Genomic DNA, 19,189 nt, shown 5'->3' with positions numbered 1-19,189 from the left:
TGTCCCTTCTTTAGATTGTTAATAATGGTCCAAAGAATTAGACACTATCGGTGTCAAAGGTTTAATAAAATTACCCAATGTTTTAGAGCTAAAAGAAATAGAGTAAATATTACCCTTCTAAGTTCATTTTTTAGAGGGGGGGGGGGGGGCGGGGTCATCAATACGTCCCTGTACATGATTATAAAACTTTGGTACACTATTAATTTAAAGTCTAATGTCTCCTCCCTTCCTCACTGGGTAAACCTTTATATTCAATTCTATTTTCACAACAATTCTTTTCCATCTCAAATTCAATTTTAAACCAATTTTATCTGAATTTTAAATATTAGAATTATTGTTTAAACATTTAGGAACATATATTGTATTTTAAGTTACCCTTAAGTGAAAGATTTTGGAAATTTATGTTTCTTTTTAAATAGAATTAGAACGTAGCTTAGTGCCGAGGAATATTTAGATAGATGTAACAGCTTTTGGTCTACCTATTCTATTGACGTCATGGTAGAGTGAAAGAGAAAGAGAAGGGGTTAAGAAACCCCCTAGATAAGAGATGGGATATAGGGTATTTCCTGTCGTCAATTGATTAGGTAGGCCATAAAGCAGGGACATCTATCCCCATTTTGCTAAGGCACTATAGACAGCTTCGATTAGTAAATTCATTCTTATTTTAAAAATTTGTTTTGTAGAGGCTGTGCCCAAATAAACCTAGGGCTAATTATATACAAAAAAATAGCTTAAAGCATATCAAATTCATACCTACATGAAATAATTTATTTAAAGTTTATATTATGTAAGTACATATATAAGTCTAAAACCCCCAAAGCTTCATTAAAAAGATCATAAAAATTAAATCATAATTTCATCATTTCTCATAATTTTTGGATTAGGCAAAATATGCTTACAGCTTTTTAAAAGCGAAGCTTTTCTATAATTAGGATCGGACCGTCCGTACGTCCGACCGTCCGAGATAGTTAGATTTTATTCGTTAGTTCAGGCATGTTAGAATTGTGCTATCGATTTCAAACTTTGCTTATGATTCCAGTAGTAGTTAGGTACGATTTAGAAAGTGTAGCAACTCTATAATCGTTACCAGAATGTCCGTACGTCCATTTTAAACATGTTGATTTTTTTACTTTTTTAAAAACATTTTTTTTTATGTGATAAAATAATCCGATTGATCTGATTTTTTGATTACTGATTCCTATTATAATAAGGTACAATATTATGAGCGAAGCATCTCTATAATCAAGTATTAAAAATGTCAGTATGTACTTAAACAGAATTATGTATTTAAGAATTTTTGCAACAAATTTACGTATAATTTTGTCAAACCTTATATTTTCATATCTTGTATATTCAGTTCTGACACTCAACAAAAGTTAATGTTTGTCTGTTTCTAAACCCAAAGAACATAATGGACTACGGAAATGGAAAGAAAAATAATAAAAAAAAACCCAGTCATTTATAAAGCTTTCAAAAAATTACAGTATTTTAGAACTATTAATTTTTTAATTATTTAGCCTAAGACAAAAACTTTACAACTTTATGTTACAGGATAGTGTCCTTGTTATTCATTTACTCATTTTTACGCATTTTTTTAAAATGTTCACCTTAAGTTACTTTTTAAAAATTGTTTATATATCATATCAGAAACAATTAATTTTCACTGTCTACAAATAAATATTAACATTAGACTTAAAATTTCTGCTGTTATTGTATAAAGCTAAAGGTTGCGTCTCACCTCCATCTTGGCCAAGGAATCGCACTAAACTAATCTGCGAAAACTTCGCCAATTTTGTATTTCATCTTCTTTTTTGGGTGCATCCAATCCTGATTCAATTTTTTTTACTTTTCAAAAACCATTTTAAAGCTGACTCTCATCGTCATTATATATTTTTAAAAAACTATATAAAATTCCATTTTGATTTATTTATTTCATAACACACCAGTAAAAATTTATAAAATAAAAGTCAGCTTGTTTCATTAAATATGCGAAAAATTCCGTTCTATGCGTGTAAGCAAGTAAGCCGTCACAGTGCTTTGAGAAAAATCTTCTATTCTCCAAAGATGGTTTGTTGTCACGGAAAGAAATGCGCGAAGGGAAAAATTGCCATTGTTGGCGAAAAAATAAGTTTACGTTGCTTCCGAATATTATTATTGCAAATGTTTTCTAATTTTGGGCTTTTTGAAGTAATTATAATTATTTTTTTAATTTATTGTAAATTGCTCAAATATTTTTGAACATATTTTTTTCCAGAATATATTGTTCATGTTTTATTATATTTCCATCATAAAATTAATCTACAACAAATACAATATAATTACCTCAGAGCAATATTCTTTTTGTAGATTTAAATTTTTTTTAAAAGTAATCTGAATGTGGTTTACTAGTGTGACTTCGAAACCGAGTAATATTCGCTGGATTAGAACCGGCCCTCAGCCATACTGAAATATCTTGTATCGTTTCGTATTATAGACAATTTCCGACAATCATTAAAATGAAAAATTTTAATATCAATACGAGTTTTATTAACCTTTCACCCCCTCCCCTTTAAGACAAAACAAAAATTAAGTCAACCAAAGGGAAAAATACTCACAAGTCTATGCAGTCTTTGTGGAGTGGGGGGGGGGGTCCTTGACACCACATTGACCCTCCCATCTCTTAATTGATTAATTTTAATTTCTACAGATATTTAAAGTAGAATAAAAAAACAAGACTGTTTTAACCCTGAAATCATTTTAGACAAGTAGTTTAATTATCTATTTAATCCTCATCTAATAGTGGCTAGATGTATATCTATGTGTCTTTTTGTCTTTAGCGATGGATCTCGCTAATCGCTGTGTTAATGTTAATGTGTTAACAACTAGTGGCTGCGCCCCTAGCATCTAGGGGATTCGTATGCGTAGAAAAAAAACCTAAACACTTACCATCTCAAATAGCCTGAAACCATTCCAGGACTTATGTGAAGATTTCTGTAGTTAACGATAATTTAAGCTACAGACAAAAACATTACTACTTTATATTATTCCTGACTTTATAAAATAAATGTTTTGTATAAGTAATAATTTAATAACACAACTTATTTTTTTGTCAGAACTTAATAATTAGAATATAAATGTATAAAAGTCGATAAAAATTGTAAGTAAATTTGTTGAAAAACCTCTTAAATAGAGGATAATACATAAGGACATGCTTACATTTTTGGGAATTGATTATAGAGATGCTTCGTTTATAACATTGTACTTTGTTGTCCTGAGAATCAGTATTCCAAAAATTAGGTTAAACGTTTTATTATATCACATAAAAAATTGTTGTACCTAACTACTACAGGAATCATCATACAAAGTTTTAAATCGATAGGAAAATTCTGACATGCCTAAATTGACGAAAAAAGTTATCCGTTCCAATCGTACGGGCGGACGGACGTGCGTACGGACGGACCTACCCTAATTATAGAAAAGCTTCACTTAAAAAAAACATAACTTGTAAATGGTGGAAAGTAAATTGGAGGTGGTTGAACTCTTTAAACCAAACTTTAATGTTTATACAGTAAATTGATATAAACTTGCAATAAAAAGAATGAAAAAAAGTTTTGTCAAATCATTCAAGTTGGACCAAAGCAATGTGAAAACAAATTATGACTTAATCTTTCTAAGCAAATATTGTACTCTTCAAATGGCATTAATAAACATCAGTCAAATGGAATTAATAAACATCCGAAATCTGTATGTTCAACCTGTCGCATGGCTAAATTCTTTTTAAAAATTTAGCATTGCCTAAATAGTTTCTTTAGTCTTACATATTCATTTAAGGAATGCAAGTTCAAGAATAGTTATTTCTCGCATCGTATTATAAACGGCTTTCCGCGGATATAGAATGTACACAATTATAAGATTAAAACTAGTTTTTTTAGCCCCGAGGTGCCGATGGGGTTTGGATATACCCTCCTTGTCCACGCCTCTGGTTAAGAATGATGCGCATACTTGTTCTTGTTGTTAAATTTTCAAAATGCTTATTGATTATGTACATAAAATCAAAGAACCGTTTCAAGATATTTATTATGTCATTGTCATTTCCTTTTTGCTCGATAATTGATTTACTTGCTACAATTGTGCGCATTTATTCACAAAAGGTACAGGCAAAGAAATTTATAATCCACGTAAATTTTTTATCAATTGGTATAGAGAAGTTAGGGTTACACAAACCACCCTTTTAAAATAAAGTCTAGTTTTTATTTCTATCATTCATCTATTTCATAATCTCGGCCGCACACCTAGCATCTAGTGATTGGAGGGGCAAATATGATAGGCTAAAAAATCCTAAGTCTAAACTTTAAAAATAAATAGCCTAAAACCATCTTGTGACCTGTTTAAAGCTTCTTGAAAATGGAGAATTCAAAAGGCTTAGTGGTTAGTGAGATCTTAACGGTCAAAAAATACTTCTTTACATAATAGCATCGTTACAAATTTCTACTCTTATAATCTTTTAAAGAAATCTTTAAACGTTTAAATTCAATTTTGACAACTCATTTTATGAAATGAAATTATAATTTTGGCACATAATTTAAAATACAATAAAACAAGCATGGCAACCTCCATAAATTGTGAATTATATAAATTATTATTACTTTGATCATACACCAGATTATCGAGTACTCTAATAAAGCAAACTTGTAGCGTGCTAAAATAACGATATCCAAATTCTCCGCTTTACCCAATCCCCTCCCCTCTTAATGAATGAACGAACTGACTAATAAATAATGTCCATGTTAGCAACCTAAATTGACGACAATCATCCGTCAACATATGTAATTAATTTTACATTTCTCCTTTAGAACAGACTGCATGATGTTGATTAATTATACGTAATCACTAATACAGATGCTTTTCTCCCAATAAACTGAAAAAATTAGTTTGTTTTCTTGTCACGTATTTATCCGTATTTATTTTCAAGAAGGGAATGGACAATTTAACTTAAATTTAGCTACAGCAATATCGTTCTTTAGTATTTACTGCTGTAATTAAGTCAAGTTTCAAATCAAATATCCAATTGAATGGGAGAGAAAATTATTGACGTCATTTGTCATATCCTTGTCTCCCTGGCAGTCTCGCACTTCAATTTTATTGCTTATTGTTATTTGTTCTTTTTTCAATAGCTGCAGCTACTATATAAATAGGGTCGGTCCGTACGTCCGTAACGGACATACAATGCTTGCTAGAATTGTTAATCGTTATCAGAATGACCATTCAAAACAAGTCGTTTGGATTTTTTTGACAAAATTTGTTTATGTTATATAACTTTTAACTATACAATTTATCTGATTCCTAGTACAACAAAGTGCAATGTTATAAGCTAATCATCTCTATAATAAAGTCCTAAGATGTAAGATGTAGTATTCTGTATTTATGCAGTTTTGCAACAAATTTACTTATAATTTTGTATAGACTTTTAAATTTATATTCTTTTGAATCAGTTCTGATATTCTACAAGAGTTAATGTTCGTTTGTGTCCTTTTTGTTATTTAATCTTTTTTTAATAGCTTCAGCTACTCTATAATTCAATTTGTCTGTGCGTCTGTTGCGTCAGTCTGTATTTATCGATAGAGTAATGGATATAGTATAACTTGAATCTTACACAAGATTTTCATGTTCTCTAACAAAGTGAAACTTGCGGAGGGCTAAAATAACGATTCCCCCCTTCATGTGAGATGGTGAGATAAAAGAAGTTGAAACCACTTGGAAATCGTTATATATTTGTATTTTCTTGTGTTTTATTAGCAATTATCGCACCGTATTATAGACAGCTTTCCGCGGATAGTAAAACTAAAAAATATAAGAAGGATATCAGTTTTGCCAGTTCCGAGGGGCTAAAGACCCTTGTTAACAAAACTGGTATTCATATTATGCTTTTTAATTTACTATTATAGAAAATTGTCTGTAATACGATGCTAGACAAAATTTTTTAGTATGGCTTAGAACCAGTTCTACTCCAGCGAATATTAATCGGTTTCGAAGCCATACTAGAAAAAAATTTATGCACACACACATTCATATTCGTACAAAACTGCAGTACAGGGACGAGCCTAAATCTTGGCTTTAATTACCGATATCACTGATAAAACTGCGCATTGCATGGCAATGACAATCATTGCTGCATGTACTAATATTATAAGAAAATATACTGTGTATAAAGTACATCTTTCTTCTTTGTTTTATAATTCTGTTGCATTTTTTATTATGCTTTAGGCAAGGAGAAAGATAAACATATCCCATGATTTAAATTAGTACGGGGCTTTTTGTCTCAAGTTTATGAATATAATAACTACTGAACTGATTAAGTTCCTTATTTGAAGGGGAGCTTCAATATCTCGAGATGTTTTAAAGCTATTTTACTTTCAATTAAAGCCTCTAGTTGTTAGGAGCGCAGCCTCTTGTTAATCCTATAATATAAAGTAGTAAGGTTTTTTTGTCTGAATACAATAACTAATGAACTGATTGAGTTCTCCTTTTAGGGGAAGCTTCACTTAGATCACGGTATGTTTTAAAGCTATTTCACTTTTTATTAAAGCGCATTGCGCAGTTGCTAATCCAATTATATAAAATAGTAAGCTTTTTTTGACTGTAGCCGAGGATCTCGTGAACCCCCGTACCGGTATGTTTCTCGTTTCCAGTGAATCTTCTTATGGGTCCTAGGAAGGTTTATAACTATTTTGGGGGAGGGTACCACCATCCTCCTAATAAAAATTGCAAAGAAAAAATAACTAACTCCATCTAGAGGCAAAAACCATTTTTTGCTTTACAGCTGATCTTGACATAGATTGAAAAGAAAACATTTTACTTGCCCTAGAGGCCACTAGGGGCGTATCCGCTAGTCAATCATAATGTATAAACAGGTTGATTTTAAATATTTTGAAATAAGAAACCCATCATTTTTATTTTAAATGTTGATTCCAGGGACGACTCATCTACATCTTTGATTCATACATTTTGAAAATTTGTCAACCAAAAAATTGTCTACTGTTTGTAAGTAAAAAAAACACATTTAACACCTAATAATTAAAATTTAATTTACGTTTGTTGCATTTTTTAAGGCTTCAGCAATTTGCACATTTATCAAAGGTTGCATATAACATCATGTGTTTACTGATATAGACATAATATATATGTATACAAGAATGACAACATCCACAAAAACGAATCGAAGTTTAAAGTTTTAAATTGAAAAGGACGATAACTTCCATGTAAGCGAAGCTGAACAAAATCTGACAAATAATATTTAAAGTTATTCGTGGGACAATACTGCCAGATTTTATTGAAAAATTGGAATGTTATTCGAAAGACAAAAGAAATAAAATAAGATTTGTTTTTGCTTAAATCCAGAATGCTTAAAAGCATATCTATAATACAAAGTAGAATGATGTCTGTCCGTCAATTCGTCCGTCCGTCCGTCTGATCTTATGATCTCGGTAACCACTGAACTGATCGGATTCTACTCTTCAGGGAATATACCTACTGGTCCTGTGGTGGTTTTAGGCTATTTTCTTGATGGGTGGGACACCCCAAACCTCCCAAAAAACAAATAAATCCCCCTCCCTCTATTTTTTCTGAAGATTTCCTTGGTCCTTTTACGAATTTTGCCTTAATTTTTTTTTTATTGCCTCTTGGGGCAAAGCCCCTAGAGGCTAGGGGCGAAGCCGCTAGTCCTATTATATAAAGTAGTAAGCTTTTTTGTCTGTAGCGAAGGATCTCGCTAACCACTGAACCAATATGGTCCCGCTTAACAGTGAAACTTCCTATAGGTTCTAGGATGGTTTTGGGCTATTTTGTTTTGATGAATAAGCTTGGTAGGGTTTGGGGCTATTTTTCTGCTCTTTCATATTCCATTGAATATGAGCCCCTAGGTGCTAGGGGCGCAGCCGCTAGTACATTTGTTAGTATAAAAAATAAGGGTTTAAAAACTTTAGATCTCTTCTATTGCTTTGTGTAAAGTAAAGACTTTAAACTCCTCCCCTCCCCTCTCTTCCCCTGTATCCCTGCATCCTCCCCTCCCCTCTCCTCCCCTGTATCCCTGCATCCTCCCCTCCCCTCTCTTCTCCTGTATCCCTGCATCCTCCCCTCCCCTCTCTTCCCCTGTATCCCTGCATCCTCCCCTCCCCTCTCTTCCCCTGTATCCCTGCATCCTCCCCCCCCCTCTCTTCCCCTGTATCCCTGCATCCCCCCCTCCCCTCTCTTCCCCTGTATTACTGCATCCTCCCCTCCCCTCTCTTCCCCTGTATCCCTGCATCCTCCCCTCCCCTCTCTTCCCCTGTATCCCTGCATCCTCCCCTCCCCTCTCTTCCCCTGTATTCCTGCATCCTCCCCTCCCCTCTTTTCCCCTGTATCCCTGCATCCTCCCCTCCCCTCTCTTCCCCTGTATCCCTGCATCCTCCCCTCCCCTCTCTTCCCCTGTATCCCTGCATCGATGACGGGTAATAAAAATCTGAAAATTGAAATGACGCAAATGACGCAAATTCTGACGCAAATTCTGAACGCAATTCTCACGTTTATCTAAAAATGCAACATATAATAATAGCTATTAAAACAATTTTCAAGCATAACTTTTATCTTATTAGGATAACAATTAAATAAGAAAAATATTTTTACCATATGAAATTCGTGATCAAACACCTAATTGAAAAAAATGCAAGACATAGCTTTTATTTTAAGAAAGACTAGGGGCAACGGACGCCCCAAAGAAGCCTCTAGGTGTTCTTAAGGTGGGAGGGGGATAAGTCAATCGCCCTTCTACTTTTTAACTGAGTTTTAATAAGAAATATTCAGAAAAAAATTTGGGGGTGTGATTTTAAATTGGGAGGGTAGAGATACGCTCTCTCAAAATAGTTAAAAACCTTCCCTGTACCTAAAAAAAAGCTTAATTGCAAAGGAAAACCAAACAGATGTCATTTTTTAACAATTTTATAAAAAAAAAACATTGGCGCACTTGTATAAACACCTTATCGCTATCAAGTTTTGAAATAGATAATCCAGAAAAATCCAGTTCAAAGGGGGATGCATAAAGAGATGGGGCAAATCGAACCGAAAATAGTTATGATGGACATCTTCCTTCATCCCTGCATCCTCCCCTCCCCTCTCTTCCCCTGTATCCCTGCATCCTCCCCTCCCCTCTCCTCCCCTGTATCCCTGCAACCTGCAGGGTTTTTCTTACCATTACTACACCTCAAATATCATGGTCCACTGAAAGTTGAAAGGAAATTGAAAGTGCAAGATAATGTATTGTTATTTTTCTGACAGTTAATAAATGAGACATGTGCAGATTTGCATAACCTGTCTGAAGGTTTTTTTTGCGCATTTTTAGCAATAACTGAATTATTGTAGAAAATTAAGAAACCATTTTCCAGAATCCAAAATATTTTTGTCTTTGAAAGTTGTCAAAAGAAAAGCAGCTCAAAAGCTGCTCAAAAGCAGTCAAAATACCATAGATTGTTTATAATTTCATTACGAAGGGAATAATGGCAAAAAAACAGGAGCTGAGAAAATTAGTTGTTAATAATAATAACGGCTAAAAAAGCAGTCAGACGACTACGGATGTTTTATACTTAATTATGCTCCATATTGATGGAAATGTTGACAAGAAGTTATAGCTTTCTATCTTTTATAGGAGCTGAGAAAATCAAGTTTCCCCTAATACATAGGGACAGACAGACATTTCGAATTATAGAGTACCTTTGCTTCTAAAAATTTTTTAGCATATTTAATAGTTATTTCTCGTATCGTATTATAAACGGCTTTCCGCGGATATAGAATGTACAATTATAAGATTAAAACTAGTTTTTTTAGCCCCGTGGTAGTTTTAATCTTATGATTGTACATTTCTATATTCGTAGAAAACTGGATATAATACGATGCTAGACATAGTTTTTTCGTATTCATGAACAACCGGTTCCTATCCACCGGATTCAAATGAATACGAGAAACAGTTTTCCCATATTCTTACATAATACAATTCATATATTCCAGTTTCAATTTTGAAGCATAATTTTAAACAAATAACATTCATTAATTTAAAAATATTGAAATCAATTAAATAAAACGCATCAGAATAATACATCCGTAATAAACACTATTCATAAAAATGTGATCATTACAAAAGAATGAAAAAATCCTGAATTTTACATATCTTTGCGATTTTTAAATATTTGAAATAAAAATAAAATTATTTTTTAATTCTTAAATACCTTCTTTTTCTTGAAGTTTTTCAGAGAAGGTTTTCTATCTAGAGTATGTCCTTCTGTCCGAAAAAAAGATATTATAGCTGTGTGTTTTAATAATCTATTCATCTGACGAAGAAAAAATTATACATTACGTATTTTGGTTGTTTGTAAGATTTTTTGTCTGTTAAGAAGGTTGACTGCTGAACAGTGAACCTACTTATAGGTATAGAGAAGGTTTTTAACCATTTTTGGGGAAGTTACCACCACCAACTAAAGAAAAAGTTCGTAACAAAGAATTTACCCCTTTTTATTTTTTAAGTTGAATATAGGTGCGGGCTTTAAGGCCTTTAAGGGGCGTAGCCATTTGTAGAGCATAAAATTTAAATTTTGAAATTGAAAACTATATACAAATAATAGAATTACCTTTATTATACAAATACAAGATTAAAATTATGTTTTCTAAAACATTTTCTCGTGTATCATTCAAAACCGATTAATATCCGGTGGATTAGAACCGGTTTTCTACGCATATAAAAATGTACAATTATAAGATTAAAACCATTTTTTTGGCCCAGGCCTTTGCCATCTCGGGGCTAAAAAAACTGGTTTTAATCTTGAAATTGCAAATTTTATATCCGCGGAAAGCTTTTTGTAATACGATGCGAGAAATAACTATTCTTTTATTTGCTCTGTCAACATTTGTTTTTTTTTACACAGAATTAGTTTTTGGTTAGAAATGTGTGTTTTCTCTGTCGCTTTTGATTAAACCAAATGTCATTATTCCTTATTTTGCGAATATTTTTTGAAATAAACATATAACATGCATGCACAGGGAGGGAAGGGACATTGGGAGGTTTATTACACTAGTCTCCAAAGTTTAATGATAACGTTTTCTTGTTGACTAAACAACTTTGGGGAACTTTTGAAGTTTGATTTATTGGTTCATTAAGTTCAGTGTCATAACGTTTCAACCACTACAGATGAGGTGATTTTATGTATCATCTTTGGGGATCTATATCAATCCATCGGTCATTGTCTTATCCCTTTAGATCCCTGATCACAAAAAAATAAAATAAGCAGCCTTTCTTAAAAAGCAGCTTAGAAATTATCTCATTTCCTGCATAGCGTTACGGACTTAATGACGGGCAGAAAAAGTAAATTACAGAATAGCTTCGCTACTGAAAAAAGAAAAGAAAAAATAATTATGGGTACTCTACGTAAAATCCTTTAGGACTTTACTATTGTGTACGATTTTATTTAATCCATTCAGTACTCGGTCATTAATTTGTTTTCAACTGAAATGAAAAACCCCATTTTTTTTGTTATTAGTTTATGAATAACTGGCCGGCTACGCACTAGAGGCCTCTAGTGGCATTTTAATTGTTTGGTGTTTAAAAAAAAATAATACGATACCTTGCAATGTTGCGAAGGAGTCTTTATCAAGATGCTACGATACTTTTCAATGTTACGTAGGAGTCTCTATTTGAGAGGGAAAATTTCGATTTATTGTTATTTCTCTTGGGAGGGTGGTGGTACCCTCCCCCAAAATAGTAATAAAACCTTCCCAGGACCTATGAGAAACTACCCTGTTAAGGAGAACTCTATCGGTTCAGCGGTTAGCGAGATCCTTCAGTACAAACACACAGACACACAAACAGACATCCTGTTACTTTAGCATAAGGATTGGTGGAATGGCTTTTAAATATAGACAGCTGCACAACTAATCTGTAAATTATTTTGTCCGTCTGTTTGTCGGCCATGCTTCAAAAGATGTAAACGCTATTTTTGTAATTTTTCTTTGTTATGCGTACTGATTATCTGCACTATAACTCACTTTGTCTGTTTGTTCCATGGTTTGTTTGTGCTTCGCAGGTTATGGATGTTGTCATCATTGTATTTTTGTAAATTGTGTTTGTGTTGATATGTTGTAAACCTAATTTATTAGATAAGGTATGACACTGCAAAGCTAAGTGTTTTCTCATATTCTTTCAATGGGTGTGAGTTTTGTAATGCAAAATATAAAAAGCATTTTTTTTTCAATTTAATACTGGTTTTATCATGCTTTTGTGATAAACTGCATGAAGTTGCACCAATTTTACCAATTAAAAGAAAACACATAAACATTTAGCCAAATATACCCAATAAAAGAAAAGTATTAAGATTTAAAATCCTAATAAAATTGTGGGTTACTATTTTTATTTTTAACTCTACAGTATGATTCTACAGGTGTCAAAGTATATTTTTGATACCCCTTTCAAAAATGGTTAAAAGTTAAAACAGCTTTAATTCTTACAATCTGAAGATATACATAAATGTTAGACGTAACAGTTATACACGAAACTATATATAATCAAAATTGATTTTTATATTGCTAAAGAATTAGTTAATTTCATTTTTTAATATTTTAATAATTTCTAACATCACTTTTTTAATGCCAATCTTTACTTTTGTGGCTAAGCTTTTATATTTATACTGTAATAAAAATTTTCATGCAGTATAAAACCCACTTATTTGTTTTTAATAACCAGATTACCCATCTGAATTGTCGGTAAATTATTATTAACCAATTATTTTTATGATATTAGATTCGCCTGAAAATAATTTCTATAATAGCATCTGCAAATACGGAACAAAAATATTAAACTGTTAGTTAGGAGACTCCAGAGGTATTAAAAACAGGGAGGGAGGGGACATTGAACTGTTTATTACTCTGGTTCCCAAAATTTTATATAACGTTTTCTTTTTCGTTGGCTTAGCCACGTCGGGACTTTATTGAATTTTGATTGGTTGATTAATTAAGTCGAGTGTTTCACAAGTTGTAATCTACAGAAGGGGCAATTTTGTGTATAATAATTAGTGATGTACATGAATTTAACGACCATTGTCTTATTCTTTTAGACCCCATAGGGATTGAAAAAATTTAAGGTTATGCAGGTTGGCAACTGTTGGGTTAACTTAAAAAGGAATTCTAGCTTCTAGTGGAATTTCATATTTTTTGTTCAGTAAACGTAGTCTATAATATTCACTTGCTTTTACATATTTTTTTCTTTAAATATCAATGAAATTGTTTTAGTTTATCCTAAGTCAAAAAAACAAACTTCCCCTTCAATGCAATGGCTTTAACAATTATATTTTATCCCTTCCCAATTTGCATTTAGGAGGTATGGGTGAATACTAGGTATTACCCCCCCCCCCCCCCCAGAAAAAAAGACACTTAAAACTCTCAATAATGATTCTTTGGTTTTGAATATCAGGTAAGTATGGAACATTTCTCCCTCCTCCCCCCCCCAAAAAAATGTTAGATGGGTTAACTTAACACTCGGGTTAAATCACTTAAGGAGGTTGAAAAAAGTCAGAGATTTTGATGTTTTTACCACCTTTCCGGCTTATTCAAACAATCAAATTAATTCGAGAAAAATATCACGAAACCTATACGTTATATTCAGCTGTCGTTGGTGGGCAACTCTAGTTTATGACCTTTACATCTACCCCCAAAGATTATTTTAGATTTATTTCGCTTGTTAAATATACCTTATTCCTGCCCCCTTGGCCTTCCCCTATTTAAAAAGTTTGGACGTTCTTCTAATTTCTGACTTTCACACATTGTAATTACTAATTAATATATATTTTCGTTTAAATTTTTGCCTCGCACACAAATACAATCATCCTTGTTACCAAGAAGGCAACAAAAATTGGTTTTACTTTTAAATGTTTTTGCCCAAAACTATTTTTAATGTTTTCTTCTGTAATGGAACGTCGCGTCATTTTGGCACATTTTTTTTATGTCTGGCTTTATAAAAGCGAAGCTTTTCTATAATTAGGGTCGGTCCGTACGTCCGTAACTAATAGGTTTATTCGTTAATTTAGGCATGTTAGAAATGTCCTACCGATTTCAAACTTTGCATGATGATTCCTGTAGTAGTTAGGTACAATTAAAAAAACAAAGCAACTCTATAATCTTTACCAGAATGACCGTACGTCCATTTCAAACATGATTTTTTAACTTTGTTAACAACAATTTTTATGTTGTTTAATCATCCGATTGATCTGATTTTTGGAGTACTGATTCCTATTACAATAAGGTACAATATTATAAGCGAAGCATCTCTATAATCAAGTCCTAAGAATGTCAGTATGTCCTTAAACAGAATTCTATATTAAAGAATTTTTGCAACAAATTTTTTAAGGGCTAATGTTCGTCTGTCATACCGTTTCAGAGCTTCGCTTTAATAGATGCTGTCATCCTTGTTATTTTGCAACTAAATGACCTTGCGTGCTAAAAATAACTTCACGTATTATTTCTTCTAAAAAAACGAAATCACACCAGATTTGCAGTTTTCTATGGATAATATCGTTGTATAACAATTAAATATTAGAAGAATCTTATATTGTCTTGTCTTATAAGGTTTTTTTTGGTAATTTGTGAGTATTATAATTGCTATATTTGTTTTTAACACGGTATCTTTATATCAATTATATTCATGAATCATCATTTTCGATTGTACCTAAAGTCTTTAAGTCACATTTCTCATTAATTATCCCCAAAAACGAACCAACGTAAAAAATAAAAAAATATAACTCTTATGGAAGAAAATATTGTCGTTTACCACGTACCTGACATAGCAATAGTAAGTACCATTTATATTAACGCTTTTAGAATGACGCGAATTGGTTAAATCTCGAGCATCCGGGTAACTTACCACCAAAATAATCTATTCGAGACTATTATGCAGGGATTTAGAACTATTTGATTTACAAATTAATATTACTTTTTTAAAAGGTGACAAGGTGTTTAACTGTGTGTGTGTGTGTGTATGTGTGTAGCAAAGGATCTCGATAACCATCAAGAAAAATTGTCCCTAAATGATTTATTTTAATAAAAACCTAAAATTGAAAAATGACTCCTAGACTCCCTTCCCCCCCCCCCCCCCCCACCTAACATTAAAGTGTCTCTAGAGACCCATAGGGGCGTAGTCACTAGTATAAACATAAGATTATTATAAATGTACATTTTTGAAGGTTGTCCAATGTCCATTTATTTCAGGGCTCGGCAGTCGCGCTTAAGCAGCAATTAAGCCTCAAATTTAAATCCACTTTTAAATTGATTTTTTAAAAAAGGAATTGCCTTATTTGGATCATTTTTAGACATACAGCTTATTTGTAAAATTGTAAATGGTTGATTACCTGAGGCACAGCTGCCGAGCCCTGATTTATTTCTATAAAATTCTCGGTTTGCAAATTCACAAATATTTGCATAAAAGGTTTAAAATAAAAATAATACAGAGACCTATGGAAAAGTCTATTTCCAATTTTGAAATCAAAGCAAATTCGGAGGTGTCCCTCAACGTACCTATTGAGCACTGAACTCCATCCTTATTTTTTTATAATGATGAAAATAAGGAGGGGGGTGTTAATTATTAGTTTTTACCTGTGGCTTTGCCTTATCCCAGCACTAATTCTGCGGAGTTCATAGTATCCAATATAATCAAATCACCAGGAAAATGAAAAGGGTGAAGGCAGGCCTTCCAAATTTTAATTTAGAGTGGGGTAAATTTTACATGTTGTAGCCAATAAAACGGCTGGATTCTTTCGCTTTGATGATATGGATTCACTGATTAGGGATCTAGGTATACTAAATCTATTCCTTTAGAATTAATATTCAAGCTTTTATTTGCCTCTCTCCCTGACTGACGACTGCTGCACACTTTAGATAGAAAATTTATGAATACATGCAGCTCCATCAACCAGAGATCTAAAGAAATAATACAATGGCCAATAAATTAATACACTGTACATATCCAATGATATGTACAAAAAAACACTTCTGTAGATTACAATTAGCGGTTGAAACGTTTGAACTTAATGAAGCAACCCCCTACCACAGTGCATTCGGTTCTACTCGGGGATCTAAAGGGATAGGACAATATCCAGTAAATTGATGTACTATAACTTTCCAATGATGATACACAAAATCACCTCTTCTGTAGATTAAAATAAGCGGTTGAAACGCTTGAACTTAATGAAACAACCAATCAAAATTTACTAAAGTCCCCAATGTTGTCAAGTCAACGAATAAGAAAACGTCATTTTAAAACTTTGAGGACTAGTATGATAACCTTAAAATTGGACCATTTATTTATGAATTTGCTTACCCTTGTTTATTTATACATCTCTTGTGTTTTCTTACACTCATCTCCGGCAATAAGTGGTTTCTTCCTCGCGTATTTTAGATGTAAATTTGGATCCTACTCTTTTTAGAATTTCATAGTTTTGTTTAAAAAACAAGGATGACAACATCCCTACGTAGGGAAGCTCAACATTTATGGATGGATAAACTGACAGTAGCAAACAGACTAATGGATCAAAAAATCAAGAATAAGATAGATGCTCGTTGGTACAGCGAATCTGTACGGAAAATTTCCCTACTAGCGTTACAGGCTGACGGACAAACAAAGAAAATTATAGAGAATCTTCGATCCTAAAACATGATGCTGTAGTAGCTCCAGGAATATGTAGTAGCTAACGTTTACTGGTTTGCTGTAGGGATTCAATGGATCTACAGGATTTACATGGATATATTGACAACAAAAAAATTGTCATCAAGTTAGCTTGCTGATATGGACCTTATTTATTGGTCAATTCGTTCATTCACCAGAAGGAGAGAGAATAGGGTGGTAGGTGGTAGATGGGGTATGGGAGAGTACCTTTACCCATAAACATGTTAACACTTTAACAATGCAAAATTTTAGGTTATAGGGGATTAAACAAGTCTTGTTGTTAAAAGGAACTTGATCCTCTAATTGCATATCAGACATGCACTTGCGAATAAATCTTATTGCTTTTCCTTTCAGTAAAATTGGAAAAAATTACCTTATTTTATATAGGGTGATCAGTTTTTCAACAATTTAATGTTTGAAAAAGTCCTTTCGCTGAAGACAAACCGGTTTTAAAATGTGAATAATAGTTATCTATCGCAACGTATTATGGACAGCTTTACGCGGAAATTAAAATGAAAAATTAAAATTTTAAATGCAGTTTTGTTCGACCCGAGGAGCCAAAGCTTACAAAACTGGTCAAAAATTTATGTTTTATTTCAATATTCTGTGTAAATTGTCTGTAATACGATGCTATACAGGGCGTTTCAAAAAAAAACTGCGTTTTCCAAATTTGGGAAACAACCATTAGGAGTTCAAAAAAAATAATTATATGTCAATATTTTCTATAAAAATATGCATCGAAATTGTTACAGGTGTTTTTTAATATCTCTGAAAATAACGGCGCATTTTAAAGCATAAATATTTCAAAAGATGCGTATGATGCTTTTTTTCTGGTAGAATTTTGTGCCTTAAGGTTGGTTTTCAAAAATTTATTCACTTGAAAACAACATCTTAATACGGCAAATAAAATTTTCTACCAATTACACTAAAAATTTCATTTAAATTCCCTCCCTGAAAACAAATATTCAGTTTTTCTTTTTGTATTGGCCATTTTTTGTTGAATTAAGAGGAATATTGATATTATTTTATTGATCGATTGCTGAAATACATCACGGAGCATTCTCGAAAATTGCGCGTCACACGTTTTTATAGCCTGCCGGCACACGAGTTGAAATCTCCTAAAACTTTCTTTAAATCAAAACGTTTTTTATATTCTCATTCGTTTTCATTCCACCGATAGAGCTAGTACTCTCTCTTACATCGCTTTTTTAATACGTTTTCAACAGTAAGTTTTAGTTTTTTAGTGTATTATATATGTTTTTTCAACGTATTATTTCATTTACTATTTTCAGTTGGGGATTTTATTTGCATTTGGGATTATTCAGGAGAATTTCAATAGTAAATGGAGATTGGTTCCTAAATACTTATCGAATTCTTCGAATTTTCCCAATATTTAAACTCTTTTAGCTTATTTTCGACGGATTCTTTAGTGATTTATGGAATATCGATCGATAAAAAATATTAATTGTAGCATAAGGAAACGAAATAAGACGTTTTTAATGGAATAACATGAAGTTACAAAATGGCCATTTTTTGTTGAATTAAGAGGAATATTGATATTATTTTATTGATCGATTGCTGAAATACATCACGGAGCATTCTCGAAAATTGCGCGTCACACGTTTTTATAGCCTGCCGGCACACGAGTTCAAATCTCCTAAAACTTTCTTTAAATCAAAACGTTTTTTATATTCTCATTCGTTTTCATTCCACCGATAGAGCTAGTACTCTCTCTTACATCGCTTTTTTAATACGTTTTCACCCACCCTCCCTAACCCTTTATTTTATTATTGAAAATTTTTTACTTTTTTACTTTTCTAATTTCTGTATTTTTTATATTAATATTGGTCATTCTAATTTGACATATTTAACTATTCATGTCTCTACATTTTTTCAGATCAACGTTTTTTAAATCCTCTGTGATCATGACACCATTCGAGTACTATAAACTCAGGAATGTTAAGACATTCCATGCTCACAATATCCGTACCTATAAGCAGATTTTAGGTTTAAACCTGCATTATTATGTCGTTTATCAAAGTGAAACTGATAGACATTTAGTAGTCAGAGAAATGATTAATCGTGTATCTCGTTTTCGTGATCAATTAGAACAAATTAATCATAATTTAGATGATAGTTTTTTATCCGCCAAATCTGTTTATGATAATTTTGGCCAGTCCTTCAAAGATTTTGAAGCCGAATGTCGCAACACCTTGTCACTTCTTGATTGAATTAAGTTACTAAATTTTTTCTTTTTCTTTCTTATCCAAACAATTCTTATTTTTCTTCATTTAATGTTCAGACACTAATTTTCTTAAATTAATTTCAATTTCTTTCTCTTTAGATTTTTCTTTTCTTAAAAAATAATGATTGTTAAATTACAGCATGTCTTATTTTTTACATTTTTTGCATGAATTTTTTCATGAATGTTTTTTAATTTTATATTGTTTGTTAAATTTTCTTTTAAATTTAATTTCCTCTTCA

The 19,189-nt window shown here is 32.2% G+C and overlaps 1 protein-coding gene across 1 annotated transcript in view; it reads right to left on the bottom strand.

Annotated features, from left to right (window-relative positions):
- Positions 1-1,762, bottom strand: part of LOC145326305 (uncharacterized) — a 74,873-nt gene extending 73,111 nt beyond the window's left edge. Inside the window, exon 1 of the mRNA XM_080169588.1 lies at positions 1,739-1,762. Within this exon, the coding sequence (XP_080025714.1) occupies positions 1,739-1,744 (6 nt within the window). The 5' untranslated portion in view covers positions 1,745-1,762. The remainder of the gene's footprint in view (positions 1-1,738) is intronic.
- Positions 1,763-19,189: the final 17,427 nt, after the last annotated feature.

Source organism: Acartia tonsa, chromosome 8 (assembly GCF_053477335.1).
Source record: "Acartia tonsa isolate MP-2025a chromosome 8, ASM5347733v1, whole genome shotgun sequence".
NCBI classification, from domain to species: Eukaryota; Metazoa; Arthropoda; class Copepoda; order Calanoida; family Acartiidae; genus Acartia; species Acartia tonsa.
This window is presented reverse-complemented; position numbering and strand designations above follow the sequence as displayed.